Genomic DNA, 22,984 nt, shown 5'->3' with positions numbered 1-22,984 from the left:
TTTATACTGATGATTTCTTCCAGGCTTCGGGGTGTTCATAGTAACATAGTTAGTAAGGCCGAAAAAAGACATTTGTCCATCCAGTTCAGCCTATATTCCATCATAATAAATCCCCAGATCTACGTCCTTCTACAGAACCTAATAATTGTATGATACAATATTGTTCTGCTCCAGGAAGACATCCAGGCCTCTCTTGAACCCCTCGACTGAGTTCGCCATCACCACCTCCTCAGGCAAGCAATTCCAGATTCTCACTGCCCTAACAGTAAAGAATCCTCTTCTATGTTGGTGGAAAAACCTTCTCTCCTCCAGACGCAAAGAATTCCCCCTTGTGCCCATCACCTTCCTTGGTATAAACAGATCCTCAGCGAGATATTTGTATTGTCCCCTTATATACTTATACATGGTTATTAGATCGCCCCTCAGTCGTCTTTTTGCTAGACTTAATAATCCTAATTTCGCTAATCTATCTGGGTATTGTAGTTCTCCCATCCCCTTTATTAATTTTGTTGCCCTCCTTTGTACTCTCTCTAGTTCCATTATATCCTTCCTGAGCACCGGTGCCCAAAACTGGACACAGTACTCCATGTGCGGTCTAACTAGGGATTTGTACAGAGGCAGTATAATGCTCTCATCATGTGTATCCAGACCTCTTTTAATGCACCCCATGATCCTGTTTGCCTTGGCAGCTGCTGCCTGGCACTGGCTGCTCCAGGTAAGTTTATCATTAACTAGGATCCCCAAGTCCTTCTCCCTGTCAGATTTACCCAGTGGTTTCCTGTTCAGTGTGTAATGGTGATATTGATTCCTTCTTCCCATGTGTATAACCTTACATTTATCATTGTTAAACGTCATCTGCCACCTTTCAGCCCAAGTTTCCAACTTATCCAGATCCATCTGTAGCAGAATACTATCTTCGGTGCGGTGCCTGGTAGACCTCCCTACCTCCTGTCTTCTTTATAATACACTGATGGGAGGGGGGCTCCAATCAGTGTCAGTTACGGCCCCAGATTCCTGCGCCCTGCACTCCCTCATAAATACATCCTCCCTTCTGTGGGCACTGCATTCAGGGATCTTCTGCGCCGGCTCCAGCGACTTCAGCTCCAGTGACTTCCGGAGTGCACGCCAATAATGTGCTCTCCCCACTTCCTCCCTGCATAGTCATTGCCATGTACACATGGTTCCTAGGGAGGAAGTGGGGAGAGCAAGTTATCTGCATGCACATCCGAGGTCACAGTGACTCCCCGGCGCCTGCGCAGAAGATCCCTGAATGCAGCGCCCACAGAAGGGAGGATGAGTTATGTATTTCTGAGGGAGTGCAGGTCGCAGGCGTAGGATTCCGGTGCCGTTACTGATGCTGATGGGATGGGGATAGTATTACAATGAAGAGAGGAGGCAGCGATTTCTTCCAGGCACCCCATGCCCCGGAGCCTGGAAGAAATCATTAACATAAAGAAAGGATATAACATTTCTCAGCATCAAGACCATTAAATGAGGTATAAAGGTAGGGCTAGTGTCGCATTTCTATTACCTGTATGCCCATGTTAATAGGTCATGTACATCCCTGGGAGTGGCAGATTACCTTTAAAATTATTGGAGATAATATGTAGGAATTATACAGTGATGTTCATCGCTATCGTGCCTGCTATATATAGTCCGTGTTCACAGGCTGTCATGCTTTACAGCTCTTAATAGCAGTTTACAGCTATAGAATGAATAACTCATGAGCATTGTTTATTTCCAAGCTTCATTTATGCCTCTTCTAGTTTTGCACATTTTTATGAGTTTTGGGAAATAAATGAAAAGGTGTAGAATGAAATAACATTTAATTAATTAAATGTAATTGATAAACATTAAGTAATAACATTAATAATTGTTAATTACATTTACTTAATTAAATTACATTTTTAAATTAAATTACTTAACTTTCATTTTTAACCATTAATATAATCAAATAACATTTCCAGTTAGTGAAGAGTCAAATTACGGACCCTAATGTTCTCTTTATAATACAACGTAAGGCTCAGGGACATTCTCAGTATTTGTGACACCTACCTCATTTTCCCAGTAGTTGAAAAGTTGCTTGCAGTTCATCATCATCATCGTATTCTTGCTGAAAGGGAATTATTCCCTCCAGACACCAAGTTACTGGTGAAGGTGCTGGGCCTTTGCTGATACAAAGCAGCCAACCCGAGCATGCCATAAAGTATAAAAGCATGAGGGAGGGAGAGAACAGCCTTTAGAGGCATTTAAAAGATAGGAAATATGTTTCATACTACATTAGACTTTCCTGCTCTTATATCTTTACCATGTAGCTTATATACCGTATATACTCGAGATTTTGAGCCCATTTTTGGGGGCTGAAAGTCCCCCTCTCGGCTTATACTCGAGTCATACCCAGGGTCGGCAGGGGAGGCAGAGCAGGGGCTGTCTAATTATACTCACCTGCTCCTGGCGCGTTCCCTGCACATCTTTTCCCCAGCGCCGGCAGCTTCTTCCTGTACTGAGCGGTCACATGGTACCGCTCATTACAGTAATGAGCGGTAACAGTGAACGCTCAATACAGGAAGAAGCTGCGGGGAAGCAGGGACAGCACCGCGCCAGGAGCAGGTGAGTATAATGGGGAGGGGAGAGCTGCGCGGTATTCACCTGCTCCTCATTCCGGCGCCGCTCCGTCTTCAGCAGTGACACTCAGGTCAGAGGGTGCGGTGACGTAGTTAGTGTGCGCCCCCTGCTGAACGTCAGTGCAGGAGACGCAGAAGATAGAGCGAAGTCAGGTGAATATTGAAAGTGCCGGGGGCCTGAGCGACGGAGAGGTGAGTGTGTGATTTTTAATTTTTTTATTGCAGCAACAGCAAATGGGGTAAGTGTACAGAGAATCTTATGGGGCCATAATGTTTGTGCAGCATTATATGGGGCAAGTGTCTGTATGGGGCCCTAACGTTTGTGCAGCATTATATAGGGCAAGTGTCTGTATGGGGCCATAACTTTTGTGCAGCACTATATGGGGCAAGTGTCTGTATGGGGCCATAATGTTTGTGCAGCATTATATGAGGCAAGTGTCTCTATGGGGCAATAACGTTTGTGCAGCACTGTATGGGGCCATAACGTTTGTGCAGCACTATATGGGGCAAGTGTCTGTATGGGGCAAGTGTCTATGGGGCCATAATCAACATTTGTGCAGCACTATATGGGGCAAATATCTTTGTCGAGCATCTTATGGGGCCATAATCAACATTTGTGCAGCATTATATTGGGCAAATGTGTCTATGGAACATCTTATGGGGCCATTATTAACCTTTATGCAGGATTATATGGGGCATATTTTAATATGGAGCATCTTATGGGGCCATCATAAACTTTATGGAGCATTATATGGGGCTCCTGATTCAATATGGATATTCAAAAACACTTAACCTACTGATGTCTCAATTAATTTTACTTTTATTGGTATCTATTTTTACTTTTGACATTTACTGGTAGCTGCTGCATTTCCCACCCTAGGCTTATACTCGAGTCATTAAGTTTTCCCAGTTTTTTGTGGCAAAATTAGGGGGGTCGGCTTATACTAGAGTATATACGGTATATATTTTTTTCCCTTTTTAAATTCCAATATGTATTAATGCATTAAGGAAGCACTCCCATCAAAATTTGTATCCTCTTAATATTTTGCAGTCATCATATTATATAGCTATGTGTAGATGCAATTGCTCATTCTCATATTCTTCTTTTTTTCCATTAGGTCTATGCCATCATGTGATTAAAAACTTACTAACTGAATCTTTCTAAGCCCCATGTAGAAACAGGAAATCTCTTTTCCCTTCATGAGTCATCACTACAAAGTTTTTGGCAGGGGATTAGGAGTGGAGCAGATGGTCAGGAGTTGAAGAGGGATATGACTGATACAGGGAAAATGTACCTCCTGTTTCTACATAGAGCTTAGAAGGATTCAGCTCATCAGATTTTAATCACATGATGTCATAGACCTAATTGGAAAGAGAATAATTAGCCCAGTAGAAAGGTAAAATGAGCAACTGTAAGTATACAGTGCTATGTAATATGATGATTTTAATATATTAAGAGGTGTGAGGCGGTGAGGGGGATCATATGTGAGGGTTGATATGTGTCCCCCAGGATGCACATAGAAGTGTATTGAGGCCGCTGGGTTGCATTGCAGTCACAGGCATAGCTGTGGTTGCAGTACAAAATAAAAGTAAGTGTGAACCTGTCAAGTTATTTATCCAGGGCAATTTGTAGGAAAACATTTTAAGGGCTTTTATTTTTTAAGTGAACTATATGATGGTAATGGGGCAGTCCACTCCCTCCAGCCAGGTCTTACAAGTGGCTCATGGCCACAGATTCCATTATAAAAATCCTGTAGCAAAGGTTTGGGCAGTGTTGGTTTGCAAGCTGCAGAGCGGGTGGCTCTGCAACATCTGGCTTATGTGTGCAGTTAACATAGAGCCAAGGGAAGTGAACGCCTGCCGCCCCTCAGCATGACACGGTGGTGTAGCCCACGGCAACCGGTCTCAGATACTGACTGTCTTGACGCCCCGGCAGTGATCCGGAGGATACAGTTTTGTCTTTTCATTTGAGAGTTTTTGGACATTAAAGGAGATTTTGCTTTCAACTTTAATGCATCACCGCCTCATTGCTGCACAGTGTGAACACCGCTGCACTACAGAGGATAAAAACTTTGATTGGAGCGTTTCTTTAATAAATAGGAGTGAATATATGTAAGTTTTAAGTTTTGATATTAATGATGTTGCTGTATATTGTAGGAAACCCATTATGTTTGGAATGAGCCCAAACTTTGCTTGCGAGGCATCTCCCTCCCAGACAAAAGAACAGCGGCATGCGAGTCAATAGACTTCTGGCTGAAAGTGGGTGCCGGAATCGGTGCCTTTGTGGCAGTTCTTCTTGTTGCACTGACCTGCTACTTTTGGAAGAAGAATCAGAAGTAAGTATATAGTACTGCATAGTCTGTCTATTCTTCTGTACTTTATTTCTATGAGGATGTACTAAACATAATAATAATAATAATCATGATTATTTACTGAAGATTATAATATATAATTTTAATGAATATATCATATGTCAGTGTTATATACTGAAATTAAAAAATACCTTATTTTAAAAAAGCATTAACTTTTATGTATTACAGTTGTTTCACTAGTATACTTTACAAAATATGGTAAATAAGAGCTAAGTTAAATGACTTGATAAGACTGCCTAGTCTGCCACATTTTTATACATGTTTAACCCCTTAATCCAATATTATGTACTATCCCGTCGAGGTGACCTGCGACTTAATTCCCAGTGACGGGATAGTACGTCAAATGCTATCAGGTGTCAGCTGACTATCACAGCTAACATCCGGCACTATGTGCCAGGAGCGGACTGCCCCTCGCACATTAACCCCCGGAACACTGTGATCAAACATACAGCAGCATTCTAGGGGCATAGGGAAGCATCACACAGGGAGGGGGCTCCCTGCGGGCTTCCCTGAGACCCTCGGTACAAGGCAATGTGCTCACCTTGTACTGAGCGTCTCCTCCCTGCAGGCCCCGGATCCAAAATGGCCACGGGGCTACTTCCGAGTCCTGCTGGGAGGTGGCTTGCAAGCGCCTGCCCAGAACAGGCGCCTGTAACCCTGGAGCAGTGCACGTCAGATCGCTGATCTGACACAGTGCTCTGCAAAGTGTCAGATCCACGATCTGTCACTATATAGTGATGCCCCCCCCGGGGCAATGTGATAATGTAAAAAAAAATATTTAGATGTGTAAAAAAAAAAATTTCCTAAATAAAGAAAAAAAAAATTTTGTTCCCATAAATACATTTCTTTATCTAAATAATAAAAAAAATTATAAAAGTACACATATTTAGTATCGCTGCGTCCGTAACGACCCGACCTATAAAACTATCCCACTAGTTAACCCCTTCAGTGAACACCGTAAAAAAAGATGCAAAAAATGCTTTATTATCATACCGCCAAACAAAAAGTGAAATAACATGCGATCAAAAAGACGGATATAAATCACCATGGTACCGCTGAAAACGTCATCTTGTCCCGCAAAAAACAAGCCACCATACAGCATCATCTTTAAAAAAATAAAAAAGTTATAGTCCTCAGAATAAAGCGATGTAAAAATAATTATTTTTTCTATAAAATAGTTTTTATTGTATAAAAGTGCCAAAACATAAAAAACATGATATAAATGAGGTATCGCTGTAATCGTACTGACCCGAAGAATAAAACTGCTTTATCAATTTTACCAAACATGGAACAGTATAAATGCCCCCCAGAAAAGAAATTCATGAATAGCTGGTTTTGGTCATTCTGCCTCACAAAAATCGGAATAAAAAGCGATCAAAGAATATAACGTGCCCGAAAATGGTACCAATAAAAACATCAACTCGTCTTGCAAAAAAACAAGACCTCTCATGACTCTGTGGACCAAAATATGGAAAAATTATAGCTCTCAAAATGTGGAGACGCAAAAACTATTTTTTGCAATAAAAAGCGTCTTTTAGTGTGTGACAGCTGCCAATCATAAAAATCCGCTAAAAACCCCACTAGAAAAGTAAATCAAATGCCCCTTCATCACTCCCTTAGTTAAGGAAAAATAATAAAATTAAAAAAATATTTATTTCCATTTTCCCATTAGGGTTAGGGCTAGGGTTAGGGTAAGGGTTAGGGCTAGGGCTAAGGCTAGTGTTAGGGTTAGGGCTAAGGTTAGGGCTAGGGTTAGGGCTAGGGTTAGGGATAGGGATAGGATTAGGGTTAGGATTGGGGTTAGGGTTAGGGCTACAGTTAGGGTTAGGGCTGGGGCTAAAGTTAGGGTTAGGGTTGGGGCTAAAGTTAGGGTTAGGGCTACAGTTAGGGTTGGGACTAAAGTTAGGGTTAAGGCTAAACTTTGGGTTGGGGCTAAAGTTCTCATTCACTTTATGCAGTTAATAGCCCTCTATGTCTGTACTGCTACATACTTAGGCAGTTAACTGGTTCATGCAGCTTTACACTATGGCCGGTCCGAATAACTATAGCAATTTTTATCATCCACCTCTCGTGTCTCCCCTTTTCCTCATAGTTTGTAAGCTTGCGAGCAGGGCCCTCATTCCTCCTGGTATCTGTTTTGAACTGTATTTCTGTTATGCTGTAATGTCTATTGTCTGTACAAGTCCCCTCTATAATTTGTAAAGCGCTGCGGAATATGTTGGCGCTATATAAATAAAAATTATTATATTATTATTAAGTTAAGGTTAGGGCTACAGTTAGGGTTGGGGCTAAAGTTAGGGTTACGGTTTGGATTACATTTATGGTTGGGATTAGGGTTAGGGGTGTGTCAGTGGTGTGGTTAGGGTTATGGTTGGGATTAGGGTTAGGGGTGTGTTGGAGTAAGGGGTGTGGTTAGGGTTGGGATTAGGGTTAGGGGTGTATTGGGGTTAGCGGTGTGGTTGGGGTTAGGGGTGTGGTTGAGATTAGGGTTAGGGGTGTGTTTGGGTTAGGGTTTCAGTTACAATTGGGAGTTTCCACTGTTTAGGCACATCAGGGCTCTCCAAACGCGATATGGCATCCGATCTCAATTCCAGCCAATTCTGCGTTAAAAAATTAAAACAGTGCTCCTTCCCTTCTGAGCTCTCCCGTGCACCCGATCAGGGGTTTACCCCAACATATGGGGGTATCAGTGTACTGAGGACAAATTGGACAACAACTTTTGGGGTCCAATTTTTCTTGTTACCCTTGGAAAAATAAAAATTTGGGGGCCTAGAAAACCATTTTTGTGGGAAAAAATGATTTTTTATTTTCACGGCTCTGCGTTACAAACTGTAGTGAAACACTTGGGGGTTCAAAGTTCTCACAACGCATCTAGATAAGTTCCTTTGGGGGTCTAGTTTCCAATATGGAGTCACTTGTGAGGGGTTTCTACTGTTTAGGTACATCAGGGGCTCTGCAAATGCAACGTGACGCCTGCAGACCAATCCATCTAAGTCTGCATTCCAAATGGCGCTCCTTCCCTTTCAAGCTCTGCCATGCTCCCAAACGATGATTCCCCCCCACATATGGGGTATCGGCGTACTCAGGACAAATTGGACAACAACTTTTGGGGTCCAATTTCTCCTGTTACCCTTGGAAAAATACAAAACTGGGGGCTAAAATATATTTTTTGTGGAAAAAAAATGATTTTTTATTTTCATGGCTCTGCGTTATAAACTGTAGTGAAACACTTGGGGGCTCAAAGTGCTCACCACACATCTAGATAAGTTCCTTAGGGGGTCTACTTTCCAAAATGGTGTCACTTGTGGGAGGTTTCAATGTTTAGACACATTAGTGGCTTTCCAAACGCAACATGGCGTCCCATCTCAATTCCAGTCAATTTTGCATTGAAAAGTCAAATGGCGCTCCTTCCCTTCCGAGCTCTGCCATGCGTCCAAACAGTGGTTTACCCCCACATATGGGGGTATCAGTGTACTCAGGACAAATTGTGCAACAACTTTTGGGGTCCAATTTCTTCTCTTACCCTTGGGAAAATAAAAATTTGGGGGCAAAAAGATAATTTTTGTGAAAAAATATGATTTTTTATTTTTACGGTTCTGCATTATAAACTTCTGTGAAGCACTTGGTGTGTCAAAGTGCTCACCACACCTCTAGATAAGTTCCTTAGGGGGTCTAGTTTCCAAAATGGTGTCACTTGTGGGGGGTTTCAATGTTTAGGCACATCAGTGGCTCTCCAAACGCAACATGGCGTCCCATCTCAATTCCTGTCAATTTTGCATTGAAAAGTCAAATGGCGCTCCTTCGCTTCCGAGCTCTGTCATGCGCCCAAACAGTGGTTTACCCCCACATATGGGGTATCGGCGTACTCAGGACAAATTTTACAACAACTTTTGAGGTCCATTTTCTCCTGTTACCCTTGGTAAAATAAAACAAATTGGAGCTGAAATAAATTTTTTGTGCAAAAAAAGTTAAATGTTCATTTTTAATTAAACATTCCAAAAATTCCTGTGAAGCACCTGAAGGGTTAATAAACTTCTTGAATGTGGTTTTGAGCACCTTGAGGGGTGCAGTTTTTAGAATGGTGTCACACTTGGTTATTTTCTATCATATAGACCCCTCAAAATGACTTCAAATGTGATGTGGTCCCTAAAAAAAATTGTGTTGTAAAAATGAGAAATTGCTGGTCAAATTTTAACCCTTATAACTCCCTAACAAAAAAAAGAATTTGGTTCCAAAATTGTGCTGATGTAAAGTAGACATGTGGGAAATGTTACTTATTAAGTATTTTGTGTGACATATCTCTGTGATTTAGGGCATAAAAATTCAAATTTGGAAAATTGCAAAATTTTCAAAATTTTCACCAAATTTCCATTTTTTTCACAAATAAATGCAAGTAATATCAAAGACATTTTACCACAATCATGAAGCCCAATATGTCATGAGAAAACAGTGTCAGAATCACCGGGATCCGTTGAACCGTTCCAGAGTTGTAACCTCATAAAGGGACAGTGGTCAGAATTGTAAAAATTGGCTCGGCCATTAACGTGCAAACCACCCTTGGGCTTAAGGGGTTAATAAAGACAAACATTGCCAGAACGGAGGCCAAACAGTGTCTACATTGACTCAGTTCGCCTCATAATAGTGAATGGCTCCATTGTGGTTTCTGTCTCAATCCTGATTTTTGAGGATTCTGTATGAAGTGAGCCTTAACATGTCTTTTAGTAATCAGATTTACAAAAAATAAATATTGGTGAACAAATTGTACAACGTAAGTTTCTTACGTTTTAGCGTTTCTCATAAGTGAATTATATAATTATTAAAATATGTGATATCTCATCTATTTATCTGCTATCTGTCTGCTATATTGGAAATTCAGAAAATGGCACTGCGCCATGGGAGATTGTATTAGAGAGGTTGTCCAGGCTTGACTCAATGGTCTGCATTCATTTTACGTGACTACAACCTACCAAATCGCGTCAGTGTGAGTTCCTGGTATTCCTGATGCAAGAGGCCGGTCACTTGCTTGGACAACTGCTTGAAATAGTTAAAAATCAATTCAAAAACAGAAGTTAATAAGTCAATTATATCTCTTCATATACAGACTGGAATACAAGTACTCTAAACTTATCATGACTGCTAATTCTAAGGAGTGTGAGCTTCCTGCTCCAGACAGCTGTGCCATAATGGAAGGAGAAGACAATGAAGACGATGTGGTGTATACCAATAAACAGTCATTGTTGGGAAAGCTGAAGTCTCTTGCTAAAAAGGTGAGGCTACATTTACTTTAAAAATCAGTTGTAAAATATTGGTTATCAGCTTAGTCACTACTCGATGTTGGTAAAGTGAGATCTCTTGTATGAGAGGGACGTGTCACAGCACCACTCCAGCATTTTTTTATTTCACCACTTGAGTGGTCCTTTAACTGTAATTCCCCTGCCCCATGCAACATACTCACGTGCAGCCACCTTTATCCTTTTCCAGCGTCACTTCTGTCAGTCTTCAGCGAAAAGTCACCTGTTGGCAACTCCACTGTTTCATGGAGTGCGCTGATGTTCATTTTTCAAGCATCTCTACGAGAGCCTTGTTCTGGCCTCATTCTTACTTTCATAGACTTGCATTGAGCTCTTGTGATGTAACTTCTGACTTCCAGAAAGTCAGAAGTTACAGGCTCAAGATGGCGCTGCAGGTATGGAGCGCCGTCAGTAAGAGGTGAAGCCACAGGAAGGTGAGTATAAGAATGGGGACAGAAGGCTTACATTTAAAGCGCCACTCCTTCACTGAAACAAAAGCCAGCTGAAGTGGTGCTTTAAGTAACTGGCTTTTGGAAAGAGCTGTAACCCGGTTAATAGCAGCAAGCATAAATATGTATAGATGTACATAATGCTTGAAGGGTTTGTCCCATTTTACCTAGTTTTAGCCAACAGACTCAGTGATGTATAAAGTAATACATTGAGCTTTGCTTACATTCCCTGTGTCTGCTGTTGCCCCAGTCTTTAATGACAGGCTTCAGCTGTGATGTAATATCGTTAGCGCTACAACTAATCATTGAGCTCAACTGATGTAGACGACACGAGGTGCGGAGCTTAGTGATTGGCTTGAGTGGTGTTGATGGTACGCCACCCGAGGAGTTGACCAAAAAAGACTGGGGTAGAGGCAGCACAGGACTCAGAGAGGGTAAGTAAAGTTCAGTTTGTTATTTTGCACAAACCTGAGCTTGTAGGCAAAATATTGTAGAATATAGAAAATTAAGATAATGAAGTAGGCAAAAAATATAATGCAAGATTTGATGATATGATTTTGCATAACAAGTGGTCATATGTGGCAGTAAAAAGCAAAGAGACCTCTCCTTTCTAATTGTACAGCAGATTGGAATTAGCTGATCGGCATGATGTCACTGGGAGATGCCAATGTTCGGCCCTGTATTTCTCATGCAGTGCCCATTGCAGAAGAAATGTAGCATTACATGCCAGCCTTTCATATTAATGGATGGACCGAGTGGAGAATGCCGGATCTGCTCTTTCATAAAAACCCTATTTTGAGGTTCACAAAAGAGGGTACTGAGAAGGGGTATGAATAGGGTATATGTACAGGAGTAGACATTTTAAAATAACCCTGTTAATAGTCATCTCCTACTACATATAGGATTAAAATGTACGCAATCTATACAAATAAAGTTGTCCATTTTTTTAATACAAGTTATTGGTAATTGTGTTCAATCTGTGTATTATTACAGGAGAAAGAACACTGCTTTGAATCTGTACAGCTGAAATCCTCACGGCCACAAAATATATGAAGTCCGGACACTGACTTTTGAGACTGTGAAAAACACATTTTTTTAGGAAAAAAACATATCATAAAAAGAAATCAATATACGGTACCAATGAAGATGAAAGAGGCACTGAAATATCACAACATAGTAAAACTCCTGGCTGCCTTATTACCTGACAGAGTATTTTGCCAAAAATGGAATATGTGGAAGTTTCGAATTCAAGTTCATCTCAGGACGAACGCAGTGATGCTGAAGACGTTTAGCCTGTTGTGCGTTTCTTGTGCATGTCGTGTCCTCTGTTATCCTCTCACCTCCTGACACTTGCTGCATAGAAAAAAAATTATATTTCCCCATCTAGGCTTTAAATCTAAGCAGAAACATAGCAAAAAATGAACATACCTTTTGAAGTGTAGAAAAAGGAAAAATGACAAATAGAGCATCTTACAAAAGCAAAATTAAGAACAGTGAATGGAAAACAACCTCTAATATGGCGACATGCAGGTAGATGGAGGGTTAAAAGAAAGGAACGTCATACCTCAATGGAGCTCCTTAGCCCATACAAATAGCTGACCATCGGAGGTGCAGAGAGCCAGACCTCCACAGATGTGACATTGATGGCACATTCTCAGAATAGTTTCTTGATATTGCAATCCCTGAAGACCCTTCCATATTATCCATCATTGATTTCCAGACAAACCATGAGAATCTAGTTGGTCAAACTAAGCCAACTCTTTAGATGTGAACCTGTGGTTTTTTGAGGTTGTTTTGCTCCAATATTATATTGCGTTCTTAAAGAGATAATATGGGATTAGGAAAAAGGGCCAGCTTTTATCTGTATTCATTCCTCTCTATGGGATGTGTCTGGTATTGAGACTCCATTCAAGTGAACCTCTTAGAAGGCTCTTACTCAGCTAATAGTATAAACTGTAAGGGTACACTAGGGTTATGTTCACACATTGTGCTTTTGCAGTGGAAAAAACACAGTGATGACAGAAAATACATTGCCTTGTGTCACATTTTTCCATGTGTTTTTGCAGCATTTTTACCTGCGATTTCCACCCATACATTTTAACGGGTGAAAAGCACTGCAAAAAAACATTTCAACAATTGACATGCTGTGTCTTGACAAAAATGAGGCTGGGCTCAAAATGCGTGCAGAAAAAAACCCAGTGCATTCATGTGATTTCAGAAAACTCAAAACGCAAAATCTCCACATGTGGACATACCCTAACATTTTATGTCAAATTTCCAAAGAAATAGTTACCAAAATTTACGCTTTCTGCACATTGACCCCTCACTATATGAAGATAAATTCTTGCTTATCTGCGTAGCCGAATAAGCTTGCACTGAGCCTAAACTAATAGGAACGTATGGGAGAATGGACCTAGGGGTGAAAGGGATAGGGGGTTATATAATGTTTCTAAAAATACTTGATGGCATCCATGGTAGGTCACTCTGTCTAAATAGTACAGTAAATATTCAGTAAGACATGTTCACCCAGTGACCTATATATGACTAATGTGCAAAGGAAGATACTCTGAACCACAGGCCACAAAGTTAGTCTTGTATACAGCTCTGGCAAAAATTAAGAGACCACCACATCTAAACCCTGTCAAGGGCAGCACAATCTCCAGACCTGAACCCCATTGAAAACCTCTGGAATGTAATCAAGAGGATGATGGATAGTCACAAGCCATCAAACAAAGAAGAACTGCTTCAATTTTTGTGCCAGAAGCAGTGTGAAAGACTGGTGGAAAGCATGCCAAGACGTATGAAAGCTGTGATTAAAAATCATGGTTATTCCACAAAATATTAATTTCTGAACTCTTCCTGAGTTAAAATATTAGTATTGTTGTTTCTAAATGATTATGAACTTGTTTTCTTTGCATTATTATTATTATTATTATTATTATTATTATTTGAGGTCTGACAGCACTGTTTTTTTTTTAAATTTGACCATTTGACCTTTTTAGAAACAAAATACAAAATTTATTGCTTGAAAATTCAGAGACATGTTGTCAGAAGTTTATAGAATAAATGAACAATTGACATTTTGCTCAAAAATATACCTAAAAAGAGAAAAATCAGACAAACTGAAAATTTTGCAGTGGTCTCTTAATTTTTGTCAGAGCTGTATTTAGTCACTGTAAATGCATAATCATTAATCGTACATACAGTACATTGCAGTCTAAGATTGCAGTAACTGCCCTTTGCTCAATTTAAAGGATTTCCTATGAGCTAGTGCCTTGTACTTTCATAAATTCATTAGAACATATTGTACCCATAATAGCAGTCCTGGATTACAATTAATATTTAAGTCCTGATACTTTTCGTATTTTGGAGCATATTTTTCTTATACCTTTTTACTAGGAGTCTAAATTCAGTTTTACATATAATGGTCCAGGTGTCAGCAAAGATAAGTGTTACCATACCTGGAATGCCATGAAGCCTATCTTCACCGCTGCTTTAAAATGCCATGCAATCATGCAGCGCTATTAAATGCCATAACTGAAGACGGGTAAAAAATGTTTGAGTTTTAGCAAACAAAATAACACCAAATAATACTTAAAGGGAACCTGTGACCTGAATTTGGCGAGACCGATTTTCGGTCATATGGGCGGAGTTTTCGGGTGTTTGATTCACCCTTTCCTTACCTGCTGGCTGCATGCTGGCCGCAATATTGGATTGAAGTTCATTCTATGTCCTCCATAGTACACGCCTGCGCAAGTCAATCTTGCCTTGCGCAAGCGCAGTATGCTTTGCCCAACTGCGGGCAAAGCCAAAAAGCATTAGTGCGCATGCGCCGACGCACTATGTCCAGGAAGTATTTTGCTGTGTTCCGGAACATAGTGCGCCAGCGCATGCACACTAATGCTTTTCGGCTTTGCCCGCAGTTGGGCAAAGCATACTGCCCGTGCGCAAGGCAAGATTGCCTTGCGCAGGCGTGTACTACGGAGGACAGAGAATGAACTTCAATCCAATATTGCGGCCAGCATGCAGCCAGTGGGTAAGGAAAGGGTGAATCAAACACCTGAAAACTCCGCCCATATGACCGAAAACCGGTCCCGCAAAATTCAGGTAACAGGTTCCCTTTAAAGAGAACCTGTCACCATGAAAATGCAGCTGCAGGCACCATGTTGAAGAGCAGGAGGAGCTGAGCAGATCGATATATGGTTTTATGAGTAAAGATTCAGTATAACCTGTGTTTTAATCATTTAAACCTTTGCTCTCTATGGGGTTTTCAGTCCAGTGGGCAGTCCTATCAGTGACTGACATCTGTCTGTGTATGTACACTTAGACAAGGAAAAGCTGTCAGTCACTGATAGGACCGCCCACTGGACCAAATGATTCAGAAAAAGAAAAGGATAAAATGATTAAAACACAGGTTATACTGAATATTTTTTGATAAAACTATATATTAATCTGCTCAGCTCTTCTTGCTCTATAACACGCTGACAGAAGATTATACTGTATTTTCGGGGTAACAGGTTAGCTTTAAATCCAACAAAATGGAAGTCACTGGTTAGATCCGGATTTCTACCAACCATTGTTCTTTATGGGAGACTAAAAACAAAATGAATGTAGATTGTGGATCAGTTTGTCATTTATTACAGTTAAATTATCTTACCATACGTTGACATCATTGTGACTACGACCTGTTTACGAAAATGAAAGCTAGCCTTATACTTTAGATAGCTACTGACTGAAAGTTGCCTCTGTCGACTCCAATACACGCGCACACTCAGGTCGATGGAGCAAGCATGCCTTCTAAATGGGTAGGCGGCAGTAAGCTGCTGCAGTGTGGAGGTCCAACTGCACACTCCTTGACCGAAATCGATGTGTTTGGTAGACATTAATCTAAAGTGTACCGCCAGCTTAAGATACAAATATCACAGATTTAGGCTTTTTCACGAGCGGATGTCAATCATGTCATTAGTTAGCTTTCTATTTTGCCTTCCTATTTATCTAGGGAGTAATTACAGAATATTTAAATACACTATATATAAATATATAAAATCTAAAAAAAAAAACCTGTTGTGTTGCAGTTGGTGTTCATTTTGTTATGGAGTGAAGTATAGTTTTGTGTTTTTCTAATCATACATTTATGATTTACTGTTAAAGATTCTATCATTTTAAATAAATAACTTTTTTCTTGCTTCAAAGTTAATTTATTGCTCTCACGACAATGAGTATTTCTCCCACTAGAAAATGTTTATGTTGTATGTAGTGTGTTCTTTTTCTTACATTGTTCGCTATTTTTATGTGTGAAGGATCATTATTTTTAGAGGTTTGTTCTGTGCGATATATTATATATGGCATTTTTGCTTTATCAGTACTGACATATTGTTTAATAAAAAACCTTTGGTTGTCTAGATGTTGTTCTAATTTTATAGCCCATATTGTTTTCACTTCTGTGCGTCCACGTTTATGTTTTTCTAAAATTGAAAGAACTGCAAGCATTTCTATCTGGCTTTAGTTCATAGTAGTTTAACTTGTTTTATCTTTAGAGCAGCGGTCCCCAACCTTTCTAAGTAAGTGAGCCACAACGAGAACCTGGTATAAGGACAGGTAAAAAAGCACACCGTGACCTTGTGCCCCTTCACTTACATGGAAGAAACTTACATACTTGCATACAGGATGGGCCGTTCTACGCTCATTCTGACCCCTCCAGGGTCATCGTGTCCTTCCCACTGCTCAATGCAGGATTCACTAAACCATCTCAGACAAATGTCTGTCCAGCCTCTGCTTGAAGACTTCCATTGAAGGAGAACTCATCACCTCTCTTGGCAGCCTGTTCCACTCATTGATCACCCTCACTGTCACAAAGTTTTCTCGTATTTCTAATCTGTATCTTTTCCCTTTCAGTTTCATTCCATTGCTTCTCGTGTTTCCATGTGCAAATGCGAATAAGAATGATCCCTCTACACTGTGACATCCATTCAGATATTTGAGGACAGCTTTTAAGTCTCCTTTTAGCCTTCTCTTTTGCAAGCTAAACATTCCCAGATCCTTTAACTGTTCCCTGTAGGACATACTTTGCAGTCTGCTCACCATCCTGGTAGTTCTTCTCTGAACTTGCTCTGTTTTTTTATGTCTTTTTTAAAATCTGGTGCTCAGAACTGGATACAGTATTCCAGATGAGGCATGACCAAGAAGAAGAAGAGGGGGAAAATGAATTCAAGTGATCTAGACTCTATGCTTCGATTAATACATCCCAAAACTGTGTTTGCCTTTTTTACTGCTGCATAACACGGTTGACTCATGTGCAGTCTGTGATATATTAGTATACCCAAGTCTTTTTCACACATTATGTTGCTTAGTTCTGTTTCTCCCATTCTGTTGCTGTAATTTTCATTTTTCTTGCATTTCTCACTGTTAAATACCATTCTATTAGTTTCTGCCCATTGTTCAAACTTATCTAGATCCTTCTGAATCCTCTCTCTCTTCTCTAGTGTTAGCTATCCCTCCTAGCTTTGCATCCAATGAAAATTTGATTAGTTTACCTTCAGTTCCCTTATCTAGATTATTTATAAATATTTTGAACCACACTGGTACCAGGACAGAGCCGTGTGGTACCCCACTTGAAACACTCTTCCAATTGGATGTGCAACCATTTATTACCACTGTTTGAGTATCGTCCAATTGGATGTGCAACCATTTATTATGACTCTTTGAGTACGATCACTGAGCCAGTTATGAATCCATCTAATCTTAGCCTTTTTCCAGTATAGAAGTAGAGGTAAATTTGTGACTGATGGTAACGTACCGTAATATGTGCTTGCAGTTGAACAGTTGACCACTAGATTCAATGTCACTGGTGTACCTATAGCACCCCAGTCCGATACTGGACTTGATTATGGATTGTATTAAAAATATTCCACTTATATACGTGCACTTTTATTGTGTGACTTTGTAAGGCCTTCAAAGGCAATGCTCAGATTAATTAATTTTAGTGGGGTTATTTACAATTTAAATTTTTATGACTTATTTTAGGAAAAAGTCATCAATATTATAATGGGGAGGATCTGATACTCTACACTCCCTCAAATGAGCTGTTTACAGCTCAAATGGTAGAAGGATGCGAGTTGCCCGCCAGGGCAGTGGGGATACCCGGTACTGGGTCCGGTCGCTATTAAATGGGTGGTCACGGTGGCAGCGACCCGGTCCATGGCCCTGGGCACTCAAGTAATAGGTGAAAGGTCTTTAAAGGGTTTAATAAAGTTTGTATTCGTGACGCCACCTGTGGTCCTCGGTCAGAGGGGACCGACGCTGCTTAAAGTGGTCCTCTGGGGTGATGTTACTGCAGCAAAGATGGTGACGCTTCCCACAGGTTTAGCAGGGTCCCCAGAGCTCCAAATTTGTTTGGCAAGGATGGTGAATGCTGGCAAATAAATGGAGGACACAGGGTTGCAGTCTGTACCTGGTTTACTGATGGTAGCAGGCCACAGTCCAGGGTACTGGCAACAGGTGTAGATGGAGTCTAGGCAGCCCGAAAACAAGTGGGAATCCCTTTGACAGGTCAGTTTTGGAGCCTTCCCCTATGCACTGGTTTCGAGTCCCTTGCTGCCTGTAGTGTCCGAATAAGGTTCTCTTGCTCTCCTGTCCTGGGACAGTACCTGCACGGTAGGCAACTCGAGCCATTTCTCTGGGATCTCTTTGCACATTGACTCCAGGCTCTGGAATGCTGCTGTACCTCAGGTTTAATGTGAGCAAGTCGCTTTTAGCTTCCTTCCGATTCTGCTGTGTGTGTGCACAGCCTCGGGCTCCCGGTGCCTGGTTTCTACGCTCAGCTTGGAGGGGCCAAGTCGCAGCCCTCCTCCAGCTCCTAAGTTCCTCCTCTGCTCCTTCCCTGTCTCTTGTCTGCACCAGACTGTCTAACTCCTCCTCCATAACAGGATGTATATCAGGGAAGTTCTCTTAAAACCGGGTTTTGAACTTTCCCTTCTGGCCTGGAGTCAGAATGTGTTGAATGTGAGATTACCTTCTAAAGGGATGCCTCCTGTCTTCAGGCATGGCATTACCCTCCCCGAGAGGAAGGCAGCACCACTGTGGTACCCGAACTCCTGGGGTGCCACAGATGTAAAATGTGCACATATAGGAACATCACCACTTGGTACACTGTGTAGAGTCTGTTCTTGGGTACTGAAACTCAGCAAATAGCACATTATACAAAACATTTTTCTCCATTAAAAAAACTGGCGCATAACAAAACCCAGATAAACCCTGTAATAATCAACTGGACACTTCTGCTTCTGTTTGGTATTAGTTTTACAAATAATCTGTTTTGCACATGTATGTTGTGCACTTGTCTGGTCCTAAACCAGAACAGACAAACACAGATGTGAACCCACTGTAAGCTACTTACAAGGCTAAGACCTTTGTAAAGTGTATTAATTTAGGCAAGTTTCTGCACACTAAACAAAGCCTATGTCTCTAATCGTGGACTCAAGAATAATGGTCTTAACCCCTTAGCGACCGCCGATACGCCTTTTAACGGCGGCCGCTAAGGGTACTTAAACCACAGCGCCGTTAATTAACGGCGCTGTGGAAAAAGTGAATAGCGCCCCCCAGAGTCGGATTTTCTCCAGGGTCTCGGCTGCCGGGGGTAGCCGAGACCCCAGAGAACATGATTCGGGGGGTTTTTAACCGACTCCGCATTTGCGATCGCCGGTAATTAACCGTTTACCGGCGATGGCAAAAAAAAAAAAACGCGATCTCTTTTTAATTTCTCTGTCCTCCGATGTGATCGCACATCGGAGGACAGAGAAAAGGGGTCCCAGGTAGCCCCCCAATACTCACCTATCTCCCCCGATGCTCCTCATGTCTCCCGCTGGGCGCCGCCATCTTCAAAATGGCGGGCGCATGCGCAGTGCGCCCGCCGGCCGGCACCGGGAGAATCTTTGAGGTCTCGGCTGCCGGGGGTAGCCGAGACCCCAAAGAACATGATCGGGGTCGGTTTTACCGACCCCTGTTTTGCGATCGCCGGTAATTAACTGTTTACCGGCGACCGCAAAAAAAAAAAAAAGTAAAGTGTAATTCTCTGTCCTCTGATGTGATCGCACATCAGAGGACAGAGAAATAGGGGGATTCGGGGATCCTAGCATACTCACCTGTGTCCCTGGGTCCTCCTGCTGCTCCTCCTGGCTGCCGGGGAAAAGAAAATGGCGGGCGCATGCGCAGTGCGCCCGCCATCTGTCTCCATCTGCTGGCCGGCAGGAGAACAGCAGTTGGGGCTAAAATTAGGGTTAGGGGTAGGGTTAGGGGTAGGGCTAGGGGTAGGGTTAGGGGTAGGGCTAGGGTAAGGGCTAGGGCTAGGGTTAGGGCTAGGGTTAGGAGTAGGGTTAGGGCTAGGGGTAGGGTTAGGGCTAGGGGTAGGGTTAGGGGTAGGGTTAGGGCTAGGGTTAGGGCTAGGGTTAGGGGTAGGGTTAGGGCTAGGGGTAGGGTTAGGGCTAGGGTTAGGGCTAAGGTTAGGGCTAGGGCTAAATTTAGGGTTAGGGTTGGGGCTAAATTTAGGGTTAGGCTTCTTTCACACTTACGTCGGTACGGGGCCGTCGCAATGCGTCGGCCCGACATACCGACGCACGTTGTGAAAATTGTGCACAACGTGGGCAGCGGATGTAGTTTTTCAACGCAGCCGCTGCCCAATCTATGTCCTGGGGAGGAGGAGGCGGAGTTACGGCAACGCATGCGCGATCAGAAATGGCGGATGCGACGTACAAAAAAAGTTTCATTGGACTTTTTTTGTGCCGACGGTCCGCCAAAACACAACTGATCCAGTGCACGACGGACGCGACGTGTGGCCATCCGTCACGATCCGTCGGCAATACAAGTCTATGGGCAAAAAAACGCATCCTGCGGGCACATTTGCAGGATCCGTTTCTTGTCCAAAACTACGGATTGCAATGGATGCCAAACGACGCAAGTGTGAAAGTAGCCTTAGGGTTAGGGTTGGGGCTAAAGTTAGGGCTAGGGTTGGGGCTAAAGTTAGGGTTAGAGTTGGGATTATTGTTAGGGTTTGGATTAGGGTTGGTATTAGGGTTAGGGTTGGCATTAGGGTTACGCTTGGGATTAGGGTTAGGTTTGGGATTAGGGTTAAGGTTAGGGTTGTGTTTAGGGGTGTATTGGGATTAGGGTTAGGTTTGAAGTTAGGGTTGAGATTAGGATTAGGGGTGTGTTGGATTTAGGGTTTTGATTAGGGTTATGGTTAGGGTTGACATTAGGGTTGTTTTGGGGTAAGGGTTGTGATTATCGTTAGGGTTAGTGATTAGGATTATGGATCAGGTTGGGATTAGGGTTAGGAGTGTGTTGGAGTTGGGTTGGAGCTAGAATTGGGGGGTTTCCACTGTTTAGGTACATCAGGGAGTCTCCAAACACGACAGCCAATTTTGCGCTCAAAAAGTCAAATGGTGCTCCCTCCCTTCTGAGCTCTGCCGTGCGCCCAAACAGTGGGTTACCCCAACATATGGGGCATCAGCGTACTCGGGATAAATTGGACAACAACTTCTGGGGTCAAATTTCTCTTGTTACGCTTGTGAAAATAAAAACTTGGGGGCTACAAAATCTTTTTTGTGGAAAAAAAAAATATATATATATTTTATGACTCTGCATTATAAACTTCTGTGAAGCACTTGGGCATTGAAAGTTCTCACCACACATCTATATAAGTTCCTTGGGGGGTCTAGTTTCCAAAATGGGGTCACTTGTGGGGGGTTACTACTGTTTAGGTACATCAGGGGCTCTGCAAACGTAACATAACGCCCACAGACCATTCTATCAAAGTCTGCATTCCAAAACGGCGCTCCTTCCCTTCCGAGCTCTGCCGTGCGCCCAAACAGTGGTTTACCCCCACATATGGCACATCAGCATACTCGGGATAAATTGGACAACAACTATTGCAGTCCAATTTCTCCTGTTACCTTTGTGAAAATAAAAACTTGGGGGCTACAATATCTTTTTTGTGAAAAAAAAAATATTTTTTATTTTCACGACTCTGCATTCTAAACTTCTGTGAAGCACTTGGGCATTCAAAGTTCTCACCACACATCTAGATAAGTTCCTTGGGGGGTCTAGTTTCCAAAATGGGGTCACTTGTGGGGGATTTCTACTGTTTAGGCACATCAGGGGCTCTCCAAACGCGACATGGCGTCCGATCTTAATTCCAGCCAATTCTACATTGAAAAAGTAAAACGGCACTCTTTCTCTTCCAAGCTCTGCGGTGCGCCCAAACAGTGGTTTACCCCCACATATTGGGTATTGACGTACTCAGGAGAAATTGCACAACAACTTTAGTGGTCTAATTTCTCCTGTTACCCTTGTGAAAATAAAAATTTGGGCAAAAAATCATATTTGTAGAAAAAATGTGATTTTTTTTTTCACGGCTCTACGTTATAAACTTCTGTGAAGCACATGGGGGTTCAAAGTGCTTACCACACATCTAGATAAGTTCCTTAAGGGGTCTAGTTTCCAAAATCGTATCACTTGTGGGGGTTTTCCACTGTTTAGGCACATCAGGGGCTCTGCAAACGCAACATGGCGTCCGATCTCAATTCCAGCCAATTCTACATTGAAAAAGTAAAACGGCACTCCTTCTCTTCCAAGCTCTGCGGTGTGCCCAAACAGTGGTTTACCCCCACATATTGGGTATCGAAGTACTCAGGAGAAATTGCACAACAGCTTTTGCGGTCTAATTTCTCCTGTTACCCTTGTGAAAATTAAAATTTGTGGGCAAAAAATCATTTTTGTAGAAAAAATGCGATTTTTTTTCAGGGCTCTACGTTATAAACTTCTGTGAAGCACATGGGGGTTCAAAGTGCTCACCACACATCTAGATAAGTTCCTTAAGGGGTCTAGTTTCCAAAATGGTGTCACTTGTGGGGGGTTTCCACTGTTTAGGCACATCAGGGGCTCTCCAAACACGACATGGCGTCCAATCTCAATTCCAGCCAATTCTACATTGAAAAAGTAAAACGGCGCTCCTTCACTTCCAAGCTCTGCGGTGCACCCAAACAATGGTTTACCCTCACATATGGGGTATCGACGTATTCAGGAGAAATCGCACAACAACTTTTGTGGTCTAATTTCTCCTGTTACCCTTGTGAAAATAAGAATTTGTGGGTGAAAAGATCATTTTTGTGTAAACAAAAGCGATTTTTTTATTTTCACGGCTCTACGTTATAAACTTCTGTGAAGCACTTGAGGGTTCAAAGTGCTCACCACAC

The 22,984-nt window shown here is 42.0% G+C and overlaps 1 protein-coding gene across 1 annotated transcript in view; it reads left to right on the top strand.

Annotated features, from left to right (window-relative positions):
• Window positions 1-13,836, top strand: part of ELAPOR2 (endosome-lysosome associated apoptosis and autophagy regulator family member 2) — a 185,788-nt gene extending 171,952 nt beyond the window's left edge. The window contains exons 20-22 of the mRNA XM_069765167.1: window positions 4,782-4,960; window positions 10,098-10,263; window positions 11,730-13,836. Coding sequence (XP_069621268.1) covers window positions 4,782-4,960; window positions 10,098-10,263; window positions 11,730-11,789 — 405 coding nt within the window. The 3' untranslated portion in view covers window positions 11,790-13,836. The remainder of the gene's footprint in view (window positions 1-4,781; window positions 4,961-10,097; window positions 10,264-11,729) is intronic.
• Window positions 13,837-22,984: the final 9,148 nt, after the last annotated feature.

Source organism: Ranitomeya imitator, chromosome 4 (assembly GCF_032444005.1).
Source record: "Ranitomeya imitator isolate aRanImi1 chromosome 4, aRanImi1.pri, whole genome shotgun sequence".
Taxonomy (NCBI): Eukaryota; Metazoa; Chordata; class Amphibia; order Anura; family Dendrobatidae; genus Ranitomeya; species Ranitomeya imitator.
Note: the sequence above shows the minus strand (reverse complement) of the source record. Positions and strands in the feature narration are given on the sequence as shown.